Source organism: Indicator indicator, chromosome 21 (assembly GCF_027791375.1).
Source record: "Indicator indicator isolate 239-I01 chromosome 21, UM_Iind_1.1, whole genome shotgun sequence".
Lineage (NCBI taxonomy): Eukaryota > Metazoa > Chordata > Aves > Piciformes > Indicatoridae > Indicator > Indicator indicator.
The window spans coordinates 11003617-11025595 of record NC_072030.1 but is presented as its reverse complement, the minus strand read 5'-3'; the positions used below and the strand labels follow the sequence as shown (position 1 = coordinate 11025595).

Genomic DNA, 21979 nt, shown 5'->3' with positions numbered 1-21979 from the left:
GCCCTCTCAATCCTTAAGACAATTAGCCATGTGGAGACTGAGTCTTCCTTCTTATTATCTAAAGCTGTTCACTTGTTGTCAGAAACAGTATGAACACTGAAAGCATGATTCTGATTACTCTGCTCTTTGAAGCAGCCTTATCAAATATTTAAAACCTTAGAATATCTCACTTAAGTCACATTTTCTCTAGGCTCAGAAAAATCTCTTGAATTAATTTTCTCTGTCCTCCTTCTCTTTAGGTCAAGTCTTCCATATTTCTTCTCTGTCTCACTGATCTGAACTGGAATTCTGCAATCTGTCTAATGGATAGATATTTTACCTGGGGTGTGACATCAGAAATTAGAAATAGTATTTTGGTAATGCCTTATTTATGATGAATAGAACAAAAATTCTCAGAGATAAATAAGAGGGCTTCTTAATTCACTTCTTTGACTGAAAGAAAGCTTAGTTAATATATGAGTCAGATAAATTGGCAGTATCACAGAGATGAATAAATTCTAATAGGATGAATGTCATGATAAAAGAAAGTGGAGACCATTTGGATGACCACATATAGGAACAAGTTTTCACATCTAACTGGCACAAGTGACAAAGTCTGCTGTCTGCTGCCCATGTCCCATAAGTAATATCAAGGTTACCCTTTGGATTTTTGGTATAATCCTTACACTTTAAGGTGAGCATTAGGGTTTGCTTTATATGAAAGTGAAATGAAAAGACTTTGATCTCATTCAAGGTGCAAAGGGTTCTGCTGATTTGGGAGATGAGTCAGAAGTGACTCATCACCTGTTTTTTGGCAAGATATTTAGAACATGGAGAAATCACAAGGTGAATGGTAGGAATCATTTGAAACACTTTGCTCTCTCACCATTACTTAAAGGCCCCATTGGTTTAATGTTACATGTTTGTGCTTTTGAATCCTCACAGGTAAACCAGAGGACCAAAGGTTTGTCCTCTGTGTAAGACTTTTCCTGTCTTAGATTTCACAGATGGTAGCATTCTGCCAAGTAATACAGCCTGCATACTAGAACCTGTGACAGACACCAGTTGCTGTAACCTGTGATCTCCTGAAGTACAGAAATCAAAAGATGACTCACAGTGTACAGATTCCAAAAGAAACCTTCCGGTCAAACACTTCCAATTGTGTTGTGCCCTTTCAGAAGGTTGTCTGCAGTGTCACATGGAACCAAGTATGTGTCAACCACTTAAATACATTAAGCATCCATTATTCGGTACCCTGACTGTAGCACAATGGCATTTAAAGTCAGCCAGTTTCTGGACTTACCTTCAGAACCATTACACCAGTCCTTTCATTTTGAATCCTTCTAACCTGATCATGGAGGAAGAACTCACAGGAGGAGGACCCAAGTAGCTCACTTTGGTTGGTTTTGCACCACTGTAGCACCAGATGTCTCCAGAGGCACAGAGCAAATCAGGTCCTTACAGAAAACTTTCTAGTCCAGTTCCACATGCAGTGTACACAGAGAGCGAGTAATCCAACACACATTGTAAAAAAAAAAAAAGGCAATGAGCAGATGGGAAGCTCTAGCAGCACAAGCTTCAGTATTGACTAATTAGGCCTGCTTCTTGACAAAAAGTAGTGGTGAGTGTTGCTTTAGAATGTACTTCGTATTCTCATGTGCTTTTCTGTGCTCCTTAGAATCCCTTGGTAGCTGTGAAGTGAAGTGAGCTCACATATTTAAATTGCTTGTAACCACTGGACATACGGAGGAAGTTCTTGACAATGAGAGAGGTAAAATACTGAACAGGTTGCCCAGGGTTGTGGCTGAGGCCCCATCCCTGGAGACATTCAAGATCAGACTTGTGTGGCACTTGGCAGTCTGATCTAGTTGGAGGTGTCCCTGCTCAGTGCAGGGAGCTGGACAAGATGACCTATGACGGTCTCTTCCAACCCAATGCAATGTCCCAGTGGGTTGGTACCAGCATGAATGATATGCCTTACATGGAGAGACACTCTTGTTCACAGCTCTATCAACACTCAACTGACCCTCCATCACTGATTTTAAAATATGCCCTGAACCAATCTTTGATGACACCTGTACATCCTTTTCCCATTGCTCTTAAGAGTAACAATTAGTCACATATTGCATATACATAAATAACAGACATTTGAAGGTGGATTTTGAATACATTCATAACTAAACACACATTTGAAGCAGTCTATTGTAACTTGAAATTTTCTAATTGGAAATACATATTAGTATTATAGTTTAGTAAATACTGAGGTTTGCTACTCGTTTCCACATTTTAAAATTGCTTGAAGAGAAACCTGAGATAAGAAAGTTGCTGGCAAAGTTGTCACCAGATATAAATGCTGCCAATGCTTTAGTAAAATATTATTTTTCCCTTCTTATTTTTTTTAATATTAGTTTTTAATAATACTTTTTCTAGAGGAAATGAAGTAAAAAGCTGTCATATAAAATAACATGGCAGTAAGTTCAGACAAACTCATTTGCATTTTTTTCATCAGTCAAAGTAAAATGAAGTTTAACAATATTAAAGTGATTTTTTTTAACACATAGGCTAAACAGACAATGCTGAGAACACAGCATACTGAAACAAGCACAATTCCTGTAGTCTTCAAAGTATCCATTAGGAAAATATATGAACCACAAATGTAAAATACAAGTGAATGATCAGTAAGTGCCAGTTTCAATAGTGCAACATTTTATTAATGACAGAAATATCTGGGTTTAACACTGCTCATGTACAAAAAAATGCAGTGATAGTAAGAATGGCAGCAAAGGGGGATTTGGCACTGAATATATAAAATAGCAAAAGCATGTCTCAGTGGTCTTCTAAATGGATTGACAAAAAACTTACCAGTGGAAAATAAAGAATTCCTTTCAGTTGTTTAAACTGGCCAATCAAAGAGCAGAATAAAATTTTGTTTGTGTAAAATAGTGCAATACAATTTACACAAGATTCTTTTAGGAATGTTACCTTCTTTTTTCAAGTCAGCTGATGTAAATGTAAACACAAATATGCTAAGATACATTTAGCAATTTGCACACATGTGCATTTGTTTTTATTCAATTACACTGCACAGCATATAAATGTTTAGTACTAAAAGGTGCACTTTTAAACTTAGCTCTATTTGTGGCTTGTTTACATATTTGTAGCCTAATTTTTTTCTTTTTATTTTTAATTAGACCTACAATGGTAGTGTTCCTAATATACATTTGTGTCAAATGCCTAAGTTTCTTATTTAAAACCTCAACATCTAAAACATAATATAGTACAGTGATGTTTACCTTGCTATTAGGCTTTACACAAAGTTTTGACATTCTGCTTTCCATATGTATATTCAGGATGTATACCAAACTTGAAGGCAATATAGGCTGTGTCTGTGATGGGAGAAAAGATGTGGGGCATATTGGACTACACTAGCCATATTGTGAAACAGTAGTTTATGTCTTCTCCTTTTTTTTTTTTTTTAAATCTCTTGAATTCTCCTATAGTTTTACAAACAAAGGATACATGAAATACCCTCTTATTTCCTTCAAATTTAATACCCCAAATTGGTGCCAGATAAAAATCTGTGATGTGGCTGACTTGGTTTTAAACAGGAACCTGAGTAAGGGTAGGAAATATAGCATTATGACTAAAAGAAAACAATTTCTTAATAATTTAAGTAGCTGAACAGGTTTTTAATGTTCTACCACAAAACAGCAAGGCAACAGATAATAATGGCCTTGTATTCAATGAATTATCATGAACACCCACTGCAAACCTGAATATTTTCTGCAAAAATAAAACATCAGATTATGCACAATAATAAAAAGCATCAGAAATAGATGCACCTGGATTTCTTCTTTTTTTTTTTAAACCACAAATATCAGAATTCAGCATTTATGTCACAGTCCTTGAACAGTTGCTCTGAGATGACTACGTTAAGCACACTACTGCACTAAGTAGACACCCCACAACAGGCTTGCACTGCAACAGTAACACAGTTTTCATATAGGCACAGACTTTTCTCATTCATGTTCAAAAACAACATGAAATGAACATCAATATTAGGATTCATCCCATATTTCCTTGTTAGCAAAAAGTTCTTGCCGCTTTGGTAATTGAAGTCACTGAATGTTTTCATAAATTGCAGGTACCTCAAGGAAAAGAAGAGTTCCATATTCAGCAAGGCAGCATTATATCAGGATATTTTATACCAACTAAGGCATAAAGAACTTTGCATCAGGGTATACAATACTCAGTCTTTTAATAAAGTTTCATATTCTGTGTGGTGAAAGTGCATAGGAGTGGGATTCCACTAGAGTAGAAAGAATCCTCTCACAGTATTAAGGCCTTTCAATTTTATGTGAACTGTGTCAGGCTAAAGTCAGCACAGTGAAAACAAAAGTAGGCTATTATCATACTGGACACCACTGAAGTTTTCTTAGCACGTCTTGTCTTCTCCTAGTTGTCGCTCATCTTCTTCATCAGCTTCCTCAATAACCTGAATTTCATCTGCTTGAGGTAAAGATGATATCTCAGTCAGCAGTTTAGCTCCTTCAGCTTTATTTTTTTCTTCCTCTTCAATCACTTTCTTCCATATTTTGTGATTTTCACTGAGATGATGTATTAGCTGGCAAAATATTCTTCTACCCTTTTTTCTTTGAGCTTCTGCAAAATTAGAAGCATGTTTGATTGCTTGAGATTCAAAGTAATAGTATTTTACACATACAAAACCAATGGCATGTTGTAAGACATGTAAATTTGAGCAAAAGACATGGATGCTTATTCAGAATAGTGCCATGGCAAAGGATAACAATGAGTGTCTGTTTGAAATTGCAAGTCTCCTGATATTAACAAAAAAATTTTCTTAAAAGAGGGAAAATTATGAAGTGGCACAAGTGCAAAATCTACAGTATTTGACTGAAATTGTGTAGTACATCATTGCTATATCTGAGCCTATGAAATTGCAACCAAAGGCATCAACTGAAATACAGAAACTTACTCAAAATAAGATCATCTTCCATTTCTTCATCGTCACTCTCTAACTGTGCTCCATCATCATCTTCAGTACTTTCTGTATCCTCTTCCTCTTCTTCAACCCATTGCCCTGGAAGCAACCCAGCTGCATTATAGGAATTACAAAGGGGGCCAACTATATGAGTGATGAAAGATTCCTGCAGTTTTGCAAGCTGTGGAGAAGAACGATCCATGAAGGGGCTGATAGGTAATCCAAGACTTGCTTCCTCATCACCCTAAAAAAGACATTTCAAACATTGTCGGAATTTCTCATAAAATTAATTTTTCATTTTTATTTTAAAGATTACTTTGAAGGGATCAAATAAGCATTGCATGGATGACAATGTAATTAGGTCAGTTTAAAATAAAGACACATTATGGTTCAGTCTTGCACAGGCCATAATCTTCCCTTCAGCTCTGCTGCAAGACACCCTTGTGCACAGGAGAACTAATTCTACTGGAGCTGCTATTCCCTCTGCCTTTACAGGATGGCTTCAGGGCAGGCAGAGATGTCATTTCAGTTGCCTGTTATTGAAAAAGAGTAAATTACACTTTCCATGCCCACCTGTTCATAAAATTCATTAACAATGCCTTCTGTCCATTTCAGATGCAGCTCTCTAACTTTTGCTGGGCCATTAATATCTGCCAGTTTGATGCATATTTGACAGGCCAGCAGGCGATCGTTTTCATTGCTCCATTCTATGCCATGACTGTTGATATCATTGACCTGGATTGAAGACATACATTTGAAAGAATTAACACAAAACTATTCATCAATGGTTTGGGTTTTTCCAAGGCTTTTCTCAATAGACACTTGTATACATTTTTCCATATGATTTTTTTGCCTTACATCATACAAAAAAGACGTAATTTCTTATCTCCCAGAAGATGGAAATGTGAGGTCTTCTGTGGGTCCCTATGTCATATCTGCTAGGATTATTAGATAATCTAGAGAACAATCTACAATTGGTTTGTACAAAGGAAATACTGTATTTTCTTTTTTTCGTAACTTAAGTTTAATAACATAAAACTTTAAATGCAACAACCACTCAGTAGCAACACTAACATCAGTACATCACAACTAGCTCAAGTGAAGTCACTAAAATGCAACAAACCTTGGCATTGAATTCTGCAAGGAAATCAAAATGCTTCTTAAGATCTGTGGCAAGGATCGCTTCAATCACTAAGAAACGAAAACGCTTGAATTCTACATGATCAAGATTTGATAAAAAGTTGTATTCTGGTCGTGATAAGAATAGATTCCAGGCAGAAGCAGCATGGTGATTTTCTAAGACAGACCTGTCGTTGTAGAGAACAGCCTACAAAAAGAGAAATAAAAAAAAAAATCATAAGGATTTAAAATTGTAATTAAATATTGTGAAACTTAAGTCAGAAACAAGTCTTAATTAAAAAACAAACAAACAAACAAACACAAAAAGAAGAAAAACAAAAAAAGGAAACTATTGGAAATTATGTTTTGCCTTCTGGTTTTGAGGGTTAAAGTTAAAAAATGTCAAACAACAAAAATATCCAATTAGGAAAGATTTTTCTCTCCTTAAAAGTCCCTAAGGTTGTCTAGTGACACTATAGACACACACATAAAGCATTTAAAGTGTAGACTTTGCATTCTTGGTGGTATGAATGAAGCACACACACTGACTTGAGGCAGACAAAAAAAACACTCAGACCAAAACTCTGACCTAAATATACGCTTTTAATTCCTCTTAATTCCAGTATTGTTTAGGAAACAACAACAAAAAAAAAAAAAACAGGAAAGGAACTCCAAAGCATCTAAGAACTGCGGTTAATGGGAAATGGTGGGGAGTATCACTAGTTCTCAATATGCTACATTTAATGCTGATGAATTCAATTGAACTGCAAATGAGTTAGATAAAACAGTTGTAGGTTTTACTCACAACTCTCGTGTTTATACAAAACATCCTAGAAAATAATCAATTGAATATAGATTAAATAGAACCTGCAAAAAACTTCTTTGGAAAAATGCAAAAATAATCTTTATGTTTTGAGGAAAGGAAGAGGTCACTAATAAAACGAACATGTGTATTTTTGAAGATTGGAGATGAACTGATGCGGTTTAGTCTTCCTTGTGCACTGATTTCAGCAGAAATACAAAACTGCCTACATCCTACTTTTTTTTTCTCCTTTCTTCCTCCCCCACACCCCCTTCCCAATACAGGATTGTTGAAAACCAACTGCAATCTTCACTTTTAAAGTCTCCTTTCTTTCTACTCTGTTCTAACAATGAAGTTGAATGTGGGAGATAAAAGCTTGCTGATTCCTTCTTATTTCATTCACCCTCCCTTAAAGGTAATATGGCTATTTACCATAAAGGATTAATTTGAAATACAGAGATAAAGTTAACTGGACTATTAGAGGAACCTGAGTTTTTATTGTAATTGCAGACACTACTATGATTTCACAGGACTCCCAAAATGTAAGATATCTATGAATTAGCTCTTTAGACAGCCCTAGGGCCAGCTCTCTAGGAATTTTTTAATCTAGCCTGCATTGATTTGTGTTATTATTTTAACTTTTTAATTATTTTCTCACACTTACACAACCAATATGTACAAAATATATTGGAATTTATCACAAAAATAAATTACACAAGTTATGTAAAAATTACATTTCTATACTTCCTAAATTGGGCAAAAGATCCTGAAAAAGCTATAGCAAGGGAACAGAAGAGAAACAAAATTCATTATTCTTCCCTTCAGATACAGACAAATAATTTTCTGGTTAAAAAATTTCTTACCTGAGGTGCATTTGTGGCCACTAGAAAAGCATTTGTACGACCAGGATGATCATAATCATGCATGGCAGCTGCTACATATAAAGCCATCAATTCCAAAGCAGGAATGTTTGATGCCAGGCAACCATAACTATCATCAGCAATAGAGCAACTCTTTGAAGAAATATAGCTGACTTGAGCAGGGGCAATACCACTGCCTTCATCTAAGGAAACTGAAAAAAGAAAATCTATTTTCAAATATTATTATTACAGGGCACATATCCACACTTGCTGTCCTCGCTGGAAGAGGAGAGGAAGGAAGGAAGATTTGCCATGGTCCTTGAAACTGTCTGGTGTTTTAGAAGACATGTAAGAGAGGAAGTCTCTTTATCTCTGCACGGGTCACTTGTGCTGTAGAAAGCTTACATGTATAATATAATGTACATATATATAAAGTATATTTACAAGTATAGATTTTACTAAAACCCTACAAATCTAAGTTTAAAAGTTAATTCCATGAAGTCATAGGCATCACAAAACTAAGCTTTATTAGAACTAGCGTCATACAAAATTTGACTCTAAAGTCTTTCACGTCTCTCTCAGGGATGCGCTCATGCAGTTCTTGTTAGGGTAGTCACTCCAGTGCCTGAATGTCTGCATGTGAGATCTACTACAGAATTCTGAAATACTAATGCTTACTCTAAAACCATCAAGGGGAGCTTCAATTAAGTTAAATACTTTGACACTGGTACTTTAACTTCCCAATGAAGTTAAAAAATACTAGTCTAACATTGTTTTGACTGCTAAAACTATACTGACTGCAGCTTCATTCAGCAGAGAAAATTTACTGAGGGAACCTGCAATTTTGGATAACAAACTACTCATCTCATCTTATCTCTCAAACTACAAAACTTGTAAGTTTTTCTAGAAATGTATTGCATGATATTTCTGATGGTGTGGGCTAAGATTGTGATATCAAAAAAAAATAAAAGAGTGATAAGAGTAATCAGATATTTTCTTGTAATTATTTTTTTTTTACCTATTGTACTTTCATTAAGATATTCTTACAGCAAAGGAAGAAATATAACCCATATGAATACATACCCATATCACTTTCCATGATATGCTCATTGTGGATTTGCTGAAATCCAGGGATGGGCCGTGTGGTCAGATACCATACTGCATGAAGGACATCTGTGGCATGTATACGATTGTGATCTGAAAATTAGCAAATAGAATAAAAAAAAAAAAAACAACAACTAAAATATGATGAAAAGGAACCAAAAAAAAGGGAAAAAATGTAATGTACCAAGTTTACTACAGGGAGATTTTGATTAACCATAAAGGAAAATCTGAATTTAAATAGTTAGTAGAGGCTATGTCACTGAAGAGTTTCAGGAAACAAGCTGGATAAACATCAAACATCCTCTAAGCATACTTCATCCTACCTAACAGTCAGAAAGGGATTAAGCAGCCTTTTAACTCAGTGATGGTGAGCCTCCAATCTGATACCTAAAAGCACCTGCAAACATCTGTGCATTGGAAAGAGGGGGAGAGGGAGAATGTTCTGTGTGTGGTTTTGTTTTGTTTTCCAATGAATTTGGCTACTCTAAACAGCAAGACAAATAATTAATGCAAATGTTCTATATTTTCTTGTTATTCTATTACAGGCCTACACCAAATTTCTGTTAAATTCACAAATATTCTCCCATCACCTTCAGTCTGTTTGATTCATTTAAATTCTTTAATATTGTATTCAACCCACATATTCACTAATTGAGTTTGGGAGTCCACATTTGGGTTTGGTTTGGTTTTTTTGCTGCTGCAATTCATTAAATCAGTTCTAAGTTCTGACAAATGCATTAATTAAACATACACTAAATTAAGTCATTGTCTATGCCTGTATTAAAGAAACTAACATATCCACTAAAGGATATAGACTAATATAAAAGGAAAAACATATGCCGTTGGAGAGTACTTACAGGGAATATCTCGGTAGCCACTTTCTAGTGCGCGGAAGTAATTCATGAATTCTTGAGTTGGGATTTTGAAAATCTCAAACAGACCAGTGTCTTGAAACAAGGTATAGGTTACCTAAATACATATTAAAATGATTTTCAGTTTGAAAAAAATATACCTGAACTTATTCTGCTTTTTCAGCTGTACAAATATTCCTGTTTCTAAATTGATGCTACAGATGGAAATTACTGAAACTCCATTAAAGACTATCTGAAAGCTGTTGTCATAGAGATATGTTTCATGACTTTTTAGCATAAAAATGTGGATTTTTATCATCTTCTCAAATAAATAATAATAATTAAAGCTTTTATGTCTTTAATGACAAATTCTATGCACAACTGACTTTTTTAAAGAACATTTTGGAGACTATTATTATGTTAAAGAACTCATGCTTTATTCCATTCGTGACCTAAAAAGAAGAATCCATATTCTTACTTATTAATCAAAAATTCAAATTAGTTAACTACAGTAGTAGAGCCATTAATATAAAAAATACAAACCAAACACTGTATTTATTTGTGAGATTTCAGAGGAAAAATATTTCTATTTATTTTATTCCTCTTATCTTGGGTAGTTTTAACAAAGTTAGCTAGTAAATGAAACAGTTACTCCAAAAATATACTCAGAACACCTACACATCTGTATACTGTGCAAATATATTATGATTTACAAGTAGAACTTAGTGACTACAAAGACCTAATCTCCTCCAATACTGCAATATTAAAAAAGCATTCAAAACAAGTCACTGCTACTCATTTTTGTCATTTCTGTCCCAGACAATTGAGAGAAAGAGTAAGTTCTGAAGTATGGGAGGGAGGTGCTCAAAGGAACATGAGAGCCAAACACTGGACATCTCTCCTCCTTCTGCCTGTCCCAACCCTTCCCCTTTACATATACCCAATCTGAGAACCTAACAACTGCTGGTGGTAAAAATGCAGTTTTTAATTGGCTCTTAAGTAAGATATGTTATCAGATGCTTACAGCACAACAGACAAAAGGACTGGGGTGGAAGGAGGACAAGTAGTACACATACATACAACATCCAGAAATGCTGATACAGAAACTCTGGTCAAATAGCAACCTGCACAGTTAAAAACTTAGAGGTTTGCTCTACTCCCTGGACTTCACACAAATGAAATGCAAGCTAACTTGGTTCACAGAGCACTAGCACACCACAGGAAAATAAACACTCAGGAGTGGATTGTAGCATTCTAGCCTGTACATGAACAGCTGTCACTAACTGAGGTGACAGAAGACCTGCAAACATTTGATCAAACAAGACTAGTTGAAGATTTAAAACAACACCCATAATATTGTGTATTATGAAAGAAAAGCCAGTGTCTAATGGCAACATTACATTATCCCCATTGTTTTTTTCCTGTCTTCAGTACAGATGCAGGCCTATGGTTCCAACTGCACCTAAGTGCTTCTAAGTTGTTCCCTTCTCTCCACTTGATTGTTTCTAACACTACCCTTAAACCAGAGTAACACTCTTTCTACTCCATGGTAGGAAACTAAGATACTGTAAATAAAAATGTTTTCTGGTCTAATCAGAAGCAAACCCAGCTCATACTATAGCTCCAGGATTGCTAAATCCAGCATAAAGAGACAGAAGTATCCAGATGACAGTGATGAATGGGAGAGGCTAGGGAAGAGCAAGGAGAGTCATACTTTTGCACCTGCCAGTAGATTGGCTTCAGCACAACATGAAACTGCACAGAAGAGCTTAGTGATAAATCAGAAAGAGGTAAAAGGGATACTACATGCAGAAAGCAGCATGAAAAAAAATCCCATTGTTTGTAGGATCAAGAGGCAAAAGACTGCCTAAAAGATCACTTCTCTTCCCCCACAGGTGTAGCTCTGGCAGAAATACTTTACTGAAATAAAGAAAAAAGAAATGGTTGACAAACAAGGTAGTAATTCCGAAAGCAGGAGACAATTTTTCATAGGAATGGCATATTACTACAAAGCCTACTAAGTGTGATTTGAACCTATTTTTACATTGAGAATAAAATTCAGAAAATGTGGAGCAAGTTGTCTATAGATACATTATTTTAAACAGTTTTCAGTGAAATGGAGCATATAAGAAATTTCTATTTCTACTTTCAAGTTAGTATCCACATATATGTTGACTGCAAAACTTCTTCATGGCTTAAATAAAATATATAAGCACAGCAGCTTCACACACCCTCCCTCATATAATAAAATACAACAAACCTGGCTAAGGATCCTTCCAGACTGGTCTCCCATTTCTCGTACAAGGTCAAAAATTTGGAAATTCCAATTGTTCATCTTCTCCATTAAAGAATCATGGTCTAATAATGCTGTTTCTAATGTAGGATTCTGCTCCATCTGTATGAGAATAAGATATTTTATCATCTCTAAAATGACAATGAAATATAATTTGTCAGTTGCAGCAGCAAAAAAAACCAACAACAACAAAAAACCAAACAAAAACCCCATGAAACTGATAAATTGTTACTGGACTTCTTGAATGCAGCTATGAGAAAAATCATACATCGACAGCACAAATACCACAGCTAAGGGCTTGACTTCTTATATTTTGGGGCAGCAGATTCCAGGGCTTTCTGAGATGATGCCAAATTTGCATTCTTATCTCTTTTTAAAGAAGTTGAGTTGACAAAACAAAGCAAGAACATGCATAGGCTAACAAAACATTTACTGAGCTTTAACAGTTCATTCACTGAATGAGCTTTAAAAATATTGATGTATAAACCCAAAATAGTAGTGAAGCTTAAACCATTGGTCTCTTTGCACTTCCATCTGTAAGTCTCACTGAAACTGCCACACCTTTCACAATTTATGAGAAACTAGAAGAAATACTACAAAAATACTGGTCAATCATTGCTTAAGCATACTATAAACATTAAATCTACAGAAACCAAGTTCGATCAACAAAATTTAATACACTCACAATCTTTCTTGTCATTTGCTAGTGAAATGTATGTAAGCTGGAAATATACTGTTGCTAAATGACAATTTGAACTCCAAAACCACATTGTTTCCCTTCAAAAATTACAATTCTTAGCAATGCAAAAACCTCTTTACAGTATGTTAGAAATTATAAATACTGTACTAATAAAAGTTATTGCTGGATTTTTTTGCAGTTACAAGCTTACAAGGATGTTATTTTGTGTTTGATCGAGCATGTCCTTCCCTTCATCTTTCTTCCTCTCTGTATGGTGGAAAGAATCATTTGAAACACTAGCACTTCCAGTTTCACCTTAAAGAAAGCACATATAGAAATACTGCATCAATCATTTCTTTGTAAATTACTACTGTCTAGTTGATTTTTAACTCATCCCACAGGTTTTTTCCACATAAAACAATAGTCTGTTTCTAACCAATTTTTAGCATTTAAACCCCAAAAAAGTTGTAAAGGACAGAATTTATTAGACAAAACCTATTTGAAGATTGAGAAAAACTAGAAGCATAACCTTTTACTTACAAAAAATTGTTTCAGTGATTAGTTTACCTGAGATGAGAAGGAACTGGTTTGATATATGGAGTACACAACTAAAAAGTCATCAGAAGAAGCCGATTATAAAATCCTTACTCTGAAGCAGGCCATAATTTAGATTATCTTGATTATCATAAGTCAAAATGACAGTAAAATATATGCACCTGAGTTAAAGTATTGGAAAAATTTAATGTTAAAAGAAAAGTCAAAAATTTCAATTTAATCAACTTTAAAAAAGGAAAAAAAAGAGGCAAATTGATATCAAATATTTACATATTTTGAAATCCCACCTGATTTTCTGACTTTATGTTCTGCAAATTCTGCTTCAGGTGTTGTCATAGGCTTGAGAATCTGTCGTCCACAGCTTAAGAAGAAATTAAAAATATTTACAACATTCAGTAATTTTCTTTTTTTATGCTGCTGCTGTGTTGTACTGAAAAACGTTTCAAATTAATTTTCTTAAAATGGCATGGATCTGAATGTTTCTCCACCAAGTTAACTTCTTATTTTCTCCTAATTCAGCACACACAGATTTAGTTTGTACATAAAAATAAATCAAACATCACCTCCCCTAGACATAGCTCCATAAATTAATAAGGTACAGTAAATTATTTAGAAAGTATTCAGAAATAAAGAATTCAATTCTCAGGCAGGAAGTCCTCATTTTCTAAAAAACTGTAAAATACTGTTACTCTGCAACTGCTGTGTTCAAGGATGAGCTATTTCAAATCAATGCTTACATACAGCATTCTTTAGTCTTCCCTGCATAAGACAGTTACAGATTATTAAGAGGTCATTATTTTTTTCCACACTAGTAGATGTATAGGTCTTGTTAGAGTTTTTAATTGTAAGTGTATTCTTTTCAACATGTATGAAGCTATTAAATTGTAACAGAGTTTACAGTACCTGCTACACATATAACCTACAGGTGTTTTAACTTGCTGCTGAAAATCTGGAGAACTAAACGTGTATCCTGCAGGCTTACAGATATTAATGCTTGGTTTAGTAAGAAAATCAGCGGTATCAGGAAACTCTACAGGCGACCAGTTGCTGAAAGCCCCACTGGAGACAGATCCATGGCTAGGTGACCCCACAGGACTCAGGCCAGGAGAAGAACCTTCCAAAACAAACAAACACAGGGTTCAGACCACAATAAAAACATTACTGTTTAGAAAAGACTGAAATTAAACAAGAAGCTTTCTAAGTGTAAAGAATGTGACAGTTTTCAAAGCACACTTAAACACACACCTATGTAGCTAGATATGTTCCAGGCCTTGAGATCTCCAACAACGCAGCTGTCTAGGCTACATGTGTAAAATGTTAAAACCTCTGGCTTTCAAAGGATTGGTTTTGATTTAATCAGTAGCTGAAACTTTCCATATTCCTTTCTGATTCAGGATCGCTTTTTCACATTTTTCCAGGGCAGGGGCAGAGAGGGGGTAAAATGAAACCCAATTCAGTATTGGTAACTGATCTGGACAAAAATCCTTTACCTCAGTGTTTTGCAGTAAAAAAGAAAGATGCTCAAAACCCTTAAAAAACAAAGAAAAACCCCAAAATACTCTAAACTGTAGTCTCAAAGCAAAGAGCTACAGTAGGCAGACACTGGCCTTTGACAGTGATGTACCTTTTTTTAAATGGCATGATAATCTACCTAAATCTGCCTAATAAGACACTGAGGGGAAAAAAAAATAAAGCAAACAAAATTTGTTCATAGGTCATTAGAGATAAAACTCAAACAAACAACAAATTTCATTTTCCTTAGGTCCCTAAAATCCCCCATTTGGGTTCAAACCGTATGCTAAGGTTTACTTCAGGCTGCTGTCAGTGAAATCCAGGAAAGAAAGCTGGTAAATTTGGGCTTTGACTATTCTGTGCCTAACATCAATTTACAACTCCATTTTGCAATAAGCCAAAATATAATTTCTTTCCCATACATGGTAACATTTTGCAGGTACACAGCAGCAGGTGAAGAGATGAGTTTTCTACAAGGTTGATGTTAAGCATCATTTTAAGTATTCTTAGAAGCAAATTTTTAAAAAAGAAAAATTTAACATATAATACATGCTGATGCTATTTTAGTACTACATTTACATGATGTACTAACCACCACCAAGCTATACAAACTGCATGGTCTTACCTGCTCGCCTGGGACCTATATGAGCCAGTGTCATAGAAGATGATCTTTGCTTTGGGATTGTCAGCAGGTTCGCACTGAAAGACCCATTTGAATGAGATCCTTGGCTGAAAATAAAACAGCAAGTTTGGTTTTTCTCCCCTACCTTGTCTTCCATTTTTATTAAATAAAAGAACAAAATAAAGTAAAATAAAATAATTAAATTAAAAATAAAATAAAATAAAATAAAATAAGTCAGACTGCTGCAGATTACCTATTACAGGTTCACTACCATTAAAGGCAGAGTACTAGAAAGAACTCAAATTCAAAAATCATCTGGAAATCACGTCAACTATATGGAATAAAACTGCTGGGTACTGGGTGAAGTCAACAGAAAACTTTAGACAGTCCTAAAATGACACAGTAAATCTATTCAGCCCAAGTGCCACAGGTTCAACCTTTAAACATAGTATTTACTTTTCTCGAATGTCTTAAAGCAGGCTACTTTCTACCAGATCTGGCTTGCTCTTCAGATTAATTCTGCATATTTAAGTAATTTATTAATTGATTGTAATCTTTAAACTAAAGACTTTGGTTTTGACATAAAGCCAAAACTAGCTGCATAGTTCGGTAGCTAAACTGTTAAACTCAATCTCTGGGTGATGCCATCTGGTGTTCCAGATGTGAAATCGCACCCAGAAATTCCAATTCTACTGCTCCTTCAGCAAATAAAAATGTGACATGCAATTAAAATCAACTGTATGCATGTGCTTCTAAGTGAAAATAGTTGATGCAAAACTGGTGATTTGTTTATTTTTATTATGGGAAAACTATTTATCAAAACAGATTTCATGCTGTTTGATCAGATTTCAAACAGAAGTCAAATACAGAAATAATACTTGAACTCCCATCATTTGTTTAAATATATAAATATTTTTAAAACAGTTAAAGAAAAAACACAGATTTGTTCTTCTTAAGTGTGATACTGATGTGTTAGTCAACTCCCAAAAAAATGTTTGGGTTAACAACTGAATAAATTGAGCTTTTCAGTATTCATGTACTTTTTAGCTATCAGAATTTTCATGCTTTTTTTTAAAGCACAGAAAAATGCTGTAAGAGCATTTAATGCACGAAGGTCAGTTCATCCTGAACTGGAAGTTAGAAAGTGATACATATTTTAAGTTAAAAGGAGGAAGTCAGTAAAGGTTTAGAGGTTAAATTAGTTTGTTTTCAAATCATATATGCTGGACTTTTTTTTCATTTCCCACTAAGTGATATGCAGCCCTACTTCTTATGACAGTGCATGCCTTCAGCCTCAGAGTGACCTGATTTCTACTTGAGATCAGAGGTACAGAGTATGGCATATCATTAACTTGAAATATTTTCCAAATGATGCTGGCAGAATTTTGAGACTTAATTCACAAGATTTTGTATTAAATACCTCTGCTACCAAGTTCCAGCATTACAGACATCAGTATTTTAGAAAGGATACATTTATTATTGTCCTTAAAATGTGGCTAAGTGCTTACCTTGACGTGTTATATTCCTGATGTGATCTCTTGCTGTTACTCCGTTCCCATCTAGAAGATGTTGATTCTATGGGTGGAATGCCAGAAACTCCTGAACTTCGTCTCAGCTGTGGTGTTGGCAGGCTATTCCTGCTTAATCCCTGTTGAGTAATTTAATCATTGTTAACTATATAATCAAAACCAGACATTAAATTTAATTTTTGGCTTTTCATTGGGGGGGGGGGGGGTTGTTGTTGTAGTTTGTTGGGGTTTTTTTCCTACCAAAGAGAACAGGCAGCTCCCCACAAGAAATGGAAAAAAAAATAAAAAAAAACCCACAACTCAATGCACTTTGGAAGTCAGTCAGGGAAGAGAAATAAAAGGTATACATCATCCTCACCAAAGAAATAACTTGCTTGAAATATGGAGGAAAGCTTTTATATTCCAAGTCAGGAAAAGAGAGAATGGAAACCTTTCAATACAGTCTGAAAGTCCCATTTTTAAGAAATATTTTTATATATGACTTTCTCTGGTGTGTCATAATCTGCAGTTTGTGATGACTTACCTGGGTTTTTTTTTGAAAGAAAGAGAAATCTTTTTCTTTCTTACAGTAACAAACATAGGGTTGGGTCTTTTCCTTAGCATGTCATGTTATAACTACACTCTTGCTTTGACTTATTAACCCTAGATAACGGAAAAGTAACAGGAGATTTACACACTGGTCCCGTAATGTGATGTGCTGCACAGAAAGATTTTTTTTTCCCCTTTACAGAGCTGATTTGCATTTGTCTGATGACTAGTTTGATGCTCCCAAGAGTAAATTTCTTTGGGGAAAAAAAGTCAATGAAAAAGCCACACTGACAGTAATTATTAGGTCAAGAATGTGGGAGAATCAAGAGCAGCCCTGTTTGTGCCATATCACGAAAAAATAACAACTTCAATTTATATTTGCTTTCAGTCTTTTTAATCCTGGTGTTTATTTGGTGGAATCATGTTCAGACTGCAGACAAGTGCTTTCATCTCTTTATCCATCAACTGCTTCAATATGTATTTTGGTACCTAGCTACATTTCATTCAATGTTTTTTTCACAGCTGCTCTCTTTTGACCTCAAACATAGCTCACAGGTACTCAGTGAGGCAGCTGTTACCCATGCAGGAATGTTTTTCTTTGATCACTTCTCTAAAAATTGCAACACACATGAACGAAAATTAAAGCAATTTGACCTTGAGCAGCTTCCGATCTCCTTTTTCAGCAGGATCTTCTATTTCAGGACAAGGGAAGAAACCAGGAAATGGTGTGAAGGGACTAGCCTTTGGCCTGCATGTGCCTGAGAAAGCACCAATCAAACTATTAATACTTCGAAGGGACGAAATCACTTGTGGTGGAAGGGATGGGTCAGCCAGGAGGTCTGCTAGCAAGCTCCGAGCCTCATTTAGTACTGAAAGATCAACTCCATTTCCATTGCCAGCATTCTAGAAGAGATGGAAATATAGCAAACTATTAACATGCCCAAACACTTTACAGCATTCAAAGTTTTATCCATTGCACGTTTAAAATATACAACAAAGAAACCCCCAATACAATGTATTTTTCTTTTAAAGAAAATATATACATATAGACATATTCAAACAACAATTTTTGTGTTTTTATTTTCCACACAATAAAATATATTTCAGATTTCAACATTGTCTTTCAGTTAATTTTTATCCATTTAAAATACAGATTTCTTTTTAACCTTGTTTTTTTTTGCTTGCTTTGTCTCAGAATTAAACTCAGTATTCTATCTCTTCCAATAATATTGACAGAAACTGTGGTGGCCAAACTGTTAAAAGTCCCTTACAGAAGTACAATTTTCATAGCTCCTTTACTTATATTAATCCTGATTCTACTGAAACAAATCCTTACAATCATGTCAAAAAGTGGTTAGTTTTGATTTGGTGTAGTTCTCCGAAGAGGACATCTGCCCATTCACAGTGAACTCTGCACTCAGTCACATTTCACAAAAGAATAACTAGATTCATAACACACTGACCTGGTAATAGGGTTTGTACCATTGCTTCAAATCCCAGTCCCAAAGTATCATCTGTAAAGGAAAAGAAGGAACAAAAAGAGTCATTGGTGATATGCTAATGCTGAAACCCAACAATGGAATAAATCGTGATTGCATGCTTCTCCCTTCAGGTTTTTACTCTGTAACTCAGACTGTTCTCACAGCTAGTGCTACCACAGCAAAACTCCTAAAGAAGTGTTTGAAGAATTGCATGCAAGAGGGGTATCTTGACGACAGAATGATTGCATGGCCTGATTTCAGTATTGCTGGGTTGTTTATAAATCATTTCAGATGTACACTAAATTAGACAGCAACAGTGCTTTTCCTGCTTTAGGTCACCTCAACTTCTAAAGCAAATCTATCCCAAAACCTCTAACATGACATTTCATATTTTTTTCTTTCCAGAACCACTCAAACAGTAGTAATTTTGCAAATACCAAGCAGAAAGTGCTATATTCACAGCATTTATTTCTTAAAAAGGCAAAAGTTGCTCTGGTTAAAAAACAATGATTTAAAAAACATTTTCTTGCAGGAGGCTTTACTGGGTTTTGTTTGAGTATGGTTACAACTGCACACGTTCTGAATAACTACACAAAACCCACCAAACCCACAAAAGAACGTCAGCAACACAATCTGAAGATGCTATCGACTTCCAAGTGCGTCAACAGCACTCCGTTTTTCTTCTATATGGACAAAAGACAAAAACATCACTTAAGAAATGAAATTCAGATGTTTGATTTGTTTATGCCTTCACGACTCCTTGACAGGTTCTAAATATTCTCTAATAAATGAAATCATTTGCACAGCATGCATTCACAAATTAAACAAATACAGAGAGAAACCTTTTTTTTTCTTCCTCTTTCTTGTAGCTACAGAGCACAACTAAGGTGCCAATACTCCATTTGGTAGTTCATGTTCTGCAGTCTTGTAAGTTCTTCTGCTTACTTTTATTGATAAGAACTATGTTTGGTTTTGTTTCTCTAAGACTAATAGCTCTTTCATAGAGAAAACAGTGTCCAGGCTGGCACTTGGCCAGCAGAAGGTGCAGAAAGTGTCAATAAAGAAACAGGCTGACACATCAGCAGTACCTAGGTAAGGGCAGCACTTCAAGGCTCTTGTTCGTCTGTTCTCTTCACAGAGATACCATTCAACCATGGTTTAAAGTTTATAGTTATGACATCCACTTGCCATGAAAAGTGAAGAGATCTCTCATCAAGCATGTGCTTAAAGTGGGATTAAGTTACAAAGTGTCACAAAGTCTTGTTGTGTAAAGCAAGAAGATCTAAGTCAAGAATTAAGAATTTGAGGAGTTTTGGTTCTTAATTCATCTAGTTACCATCTCTTCACTCATCTTTGTTTTTTAGAGCAACTTCTAAGCATAAGAGTTGAGTGTGAACCTGTTAGTGATAAGTAACAGCCACTTTGTGTGACCATTTTAGCATGATCACTCTAAAGATGCAGCAGTTTATCTTTCATAACAAACTAGAATGATTTGCCCATCTGGGCAAGTTGGGGTTTCTTTTCTTTTCCCTCCATTGTGAGGTTTCTATTTCCAGATTGATGTTTACTTACTGTATCAAACACTGGTAAATGTTTTGCTTTCATTCTGTTCTCCTTAGCTTGGACAGAGAGACTGACTGCATTCATCTGCTTCATTGACTTTTGACTCAACCAGCAACAAAGATCAGATGTCCACATGAGTTTTGTTAGCTGTATTAGCAACCTTTGATACTAACGGTTCGTGTTGTTGCGTCAGCTTGCTTGCAATTCTGTAACCTCTATTTGGGGACACAAAAGAGGTTTCCCTTCCCCCCAGTTCTTCAATATTCTATATTTCTTTTAAATATGTGGTACGTCAGCTAGATTTGTTTGTTTGGTTTTGCCATAAACGAGATCCTAATAAAATACCTACACTCTTGCTAAGTCTAGAACATTCCTGTACCAAACTTCTAACTGTAACTGCTTTCCCTGATACAACCTCCTTAATTCATCCTTTAAGCCACTGGTAGCTTTTGTGTACATGGATGCACACACATGCATGCCACACAAGCTATAATTTGAGGGTCAATCCATATGACTAAAAAAATGTCAAAACCTTCCTTTTGGCTATAGTAAAGCCATAGTAAAGAAACAGGCTCAGCATTGCAGAGGCAGGAAATAACCAAATGGAAAGTGTTCCTGCTATGTGTTGTGTCTCATAATCACCCAGTGTATGTAAGGTAAAATAATTTGCACAGCTCGCACAAAATCTACTTCAAATGTAAATAATGCTTTGGTATTTCAAATGTCAGGGCATCATTTTGTACAGTTTTAGTTGAACAATTTCACACTTGGCATTCATGACTGAAAGGTTTCTGTTGTCGTTTTAAACCTGATTTAGTCTTCTCCACAGATACCAATTTTACAGCAAAGAAACTAAAACCATTAGAGACAAACAGAACTTAAGCTTGCCTGTCTGTTGCCACAAGACTTCTTTTTGTCACTTCCTATGCACCCCCACTGATTTGCAGTCACACTTCCTGAGAGAAGGCAGGTGGAGTATAGCAGCTCCCCCAGCTGATTACAACGGTAACACTGTCAGGGCTCATTCCGTGTGCCACACGCTGAAGCAATTAAAATGAGCTGGTGTCAATTTTAGGCACCAAGAATCAATCTCTTCTACTAAACACAAAGGAAAAAATGCAGGTCACTCTACAACGAATATTTTTTCCACAACTTGGTCCATCTCTGTATTAGTCAAACACTCACGGGTTAATAACTGAAAGGGCGGGGGGGGGGTACTGGCTTTGCTCAGCTGCTCCCAAAGACACCACAAGATGGCACTCAAGTCCAGAAAGCATCCCTCCACCAAACAATTCCGGGAGACAGGAACAGAAACCAGCAGCGTATTCCTAAACACCCCCTTCTGCAGAACTGAAATGCTTGGAGGGTCAAGGGGGGGTGCCAGTATTTAAGGTTAACAGTTGATGAGTTCTGCTACGTTACAAAAACTTCTCTGTTTAAAGGAGAATTTACTCCTTACCATGCTGCTCTGAAACTAACTGTAAGCAAACCGTACTTTGT

The 21979-nt window shown here is 35.5% G+C and overlaps 1 protein-coding gene across 1 annotated transcript in view; it reads right to left on the bottom strand.

The window, feature by feature from the left end:
• Window positions 1-2669: 2669 nt before the first annotated feature.
• PDE3B (phosphodiesterase 3B) overlaps window positions 2670-21979 on the bottom strand; it is a 74665-nt gene continuing 55355 nt past the window's right edge. The window contains exons 2-16 of the mRNA XM_054390310.1: window positions 18899-18949; window positions 18090-18338; window positions 16887-17026; window positions 15382-15485; window positions 14148-14358; window positions 13532-13605; window positions 12901-13004; window positions 11978-12112; window positions 9724-9835; window positions 8846-8959; window positions 7766-7965; window positions 6105-6308; window positions 5555-5716; window positions 4976-5225; window positions 2670-4641 (exon numbers count right to left, since the gene is read on the bottom strand). Of these exons, the coding sequence (XP_054246285.1) occupies window positions 4415-4641; window positions 4976-5225; window positions 5555-5716; window positions 6105-6308; window positions 7766-7965; window positions 8846-8959; window positions 9724-9835; window positions 11978-12112; window positions 12901-13004; window positions 13532-13605; window positions 14148-14358; window positions 15382-15485; window positions 16887-17026; window positions 18090-18338; window positions 18899-18949 (2337 nt within the window). The 3' untranslated portion in view covers window positions 2670-4414. The remainder of the gene's footprint in view (window positions 4642-4975; window positions 5226-5554; window positions 5717-6104; window positions 6309-7765; window positions 7966-8845; window positions 8960-9723; window positions 9836-11977; window positions 12113-12900; window positions 13005-13531; window positions 13606-14147; window positions 14359-15381; window positions 15486-16886; window positions 17027-18089; window positions 18339-18898; window positions 18950-21979) is intronic.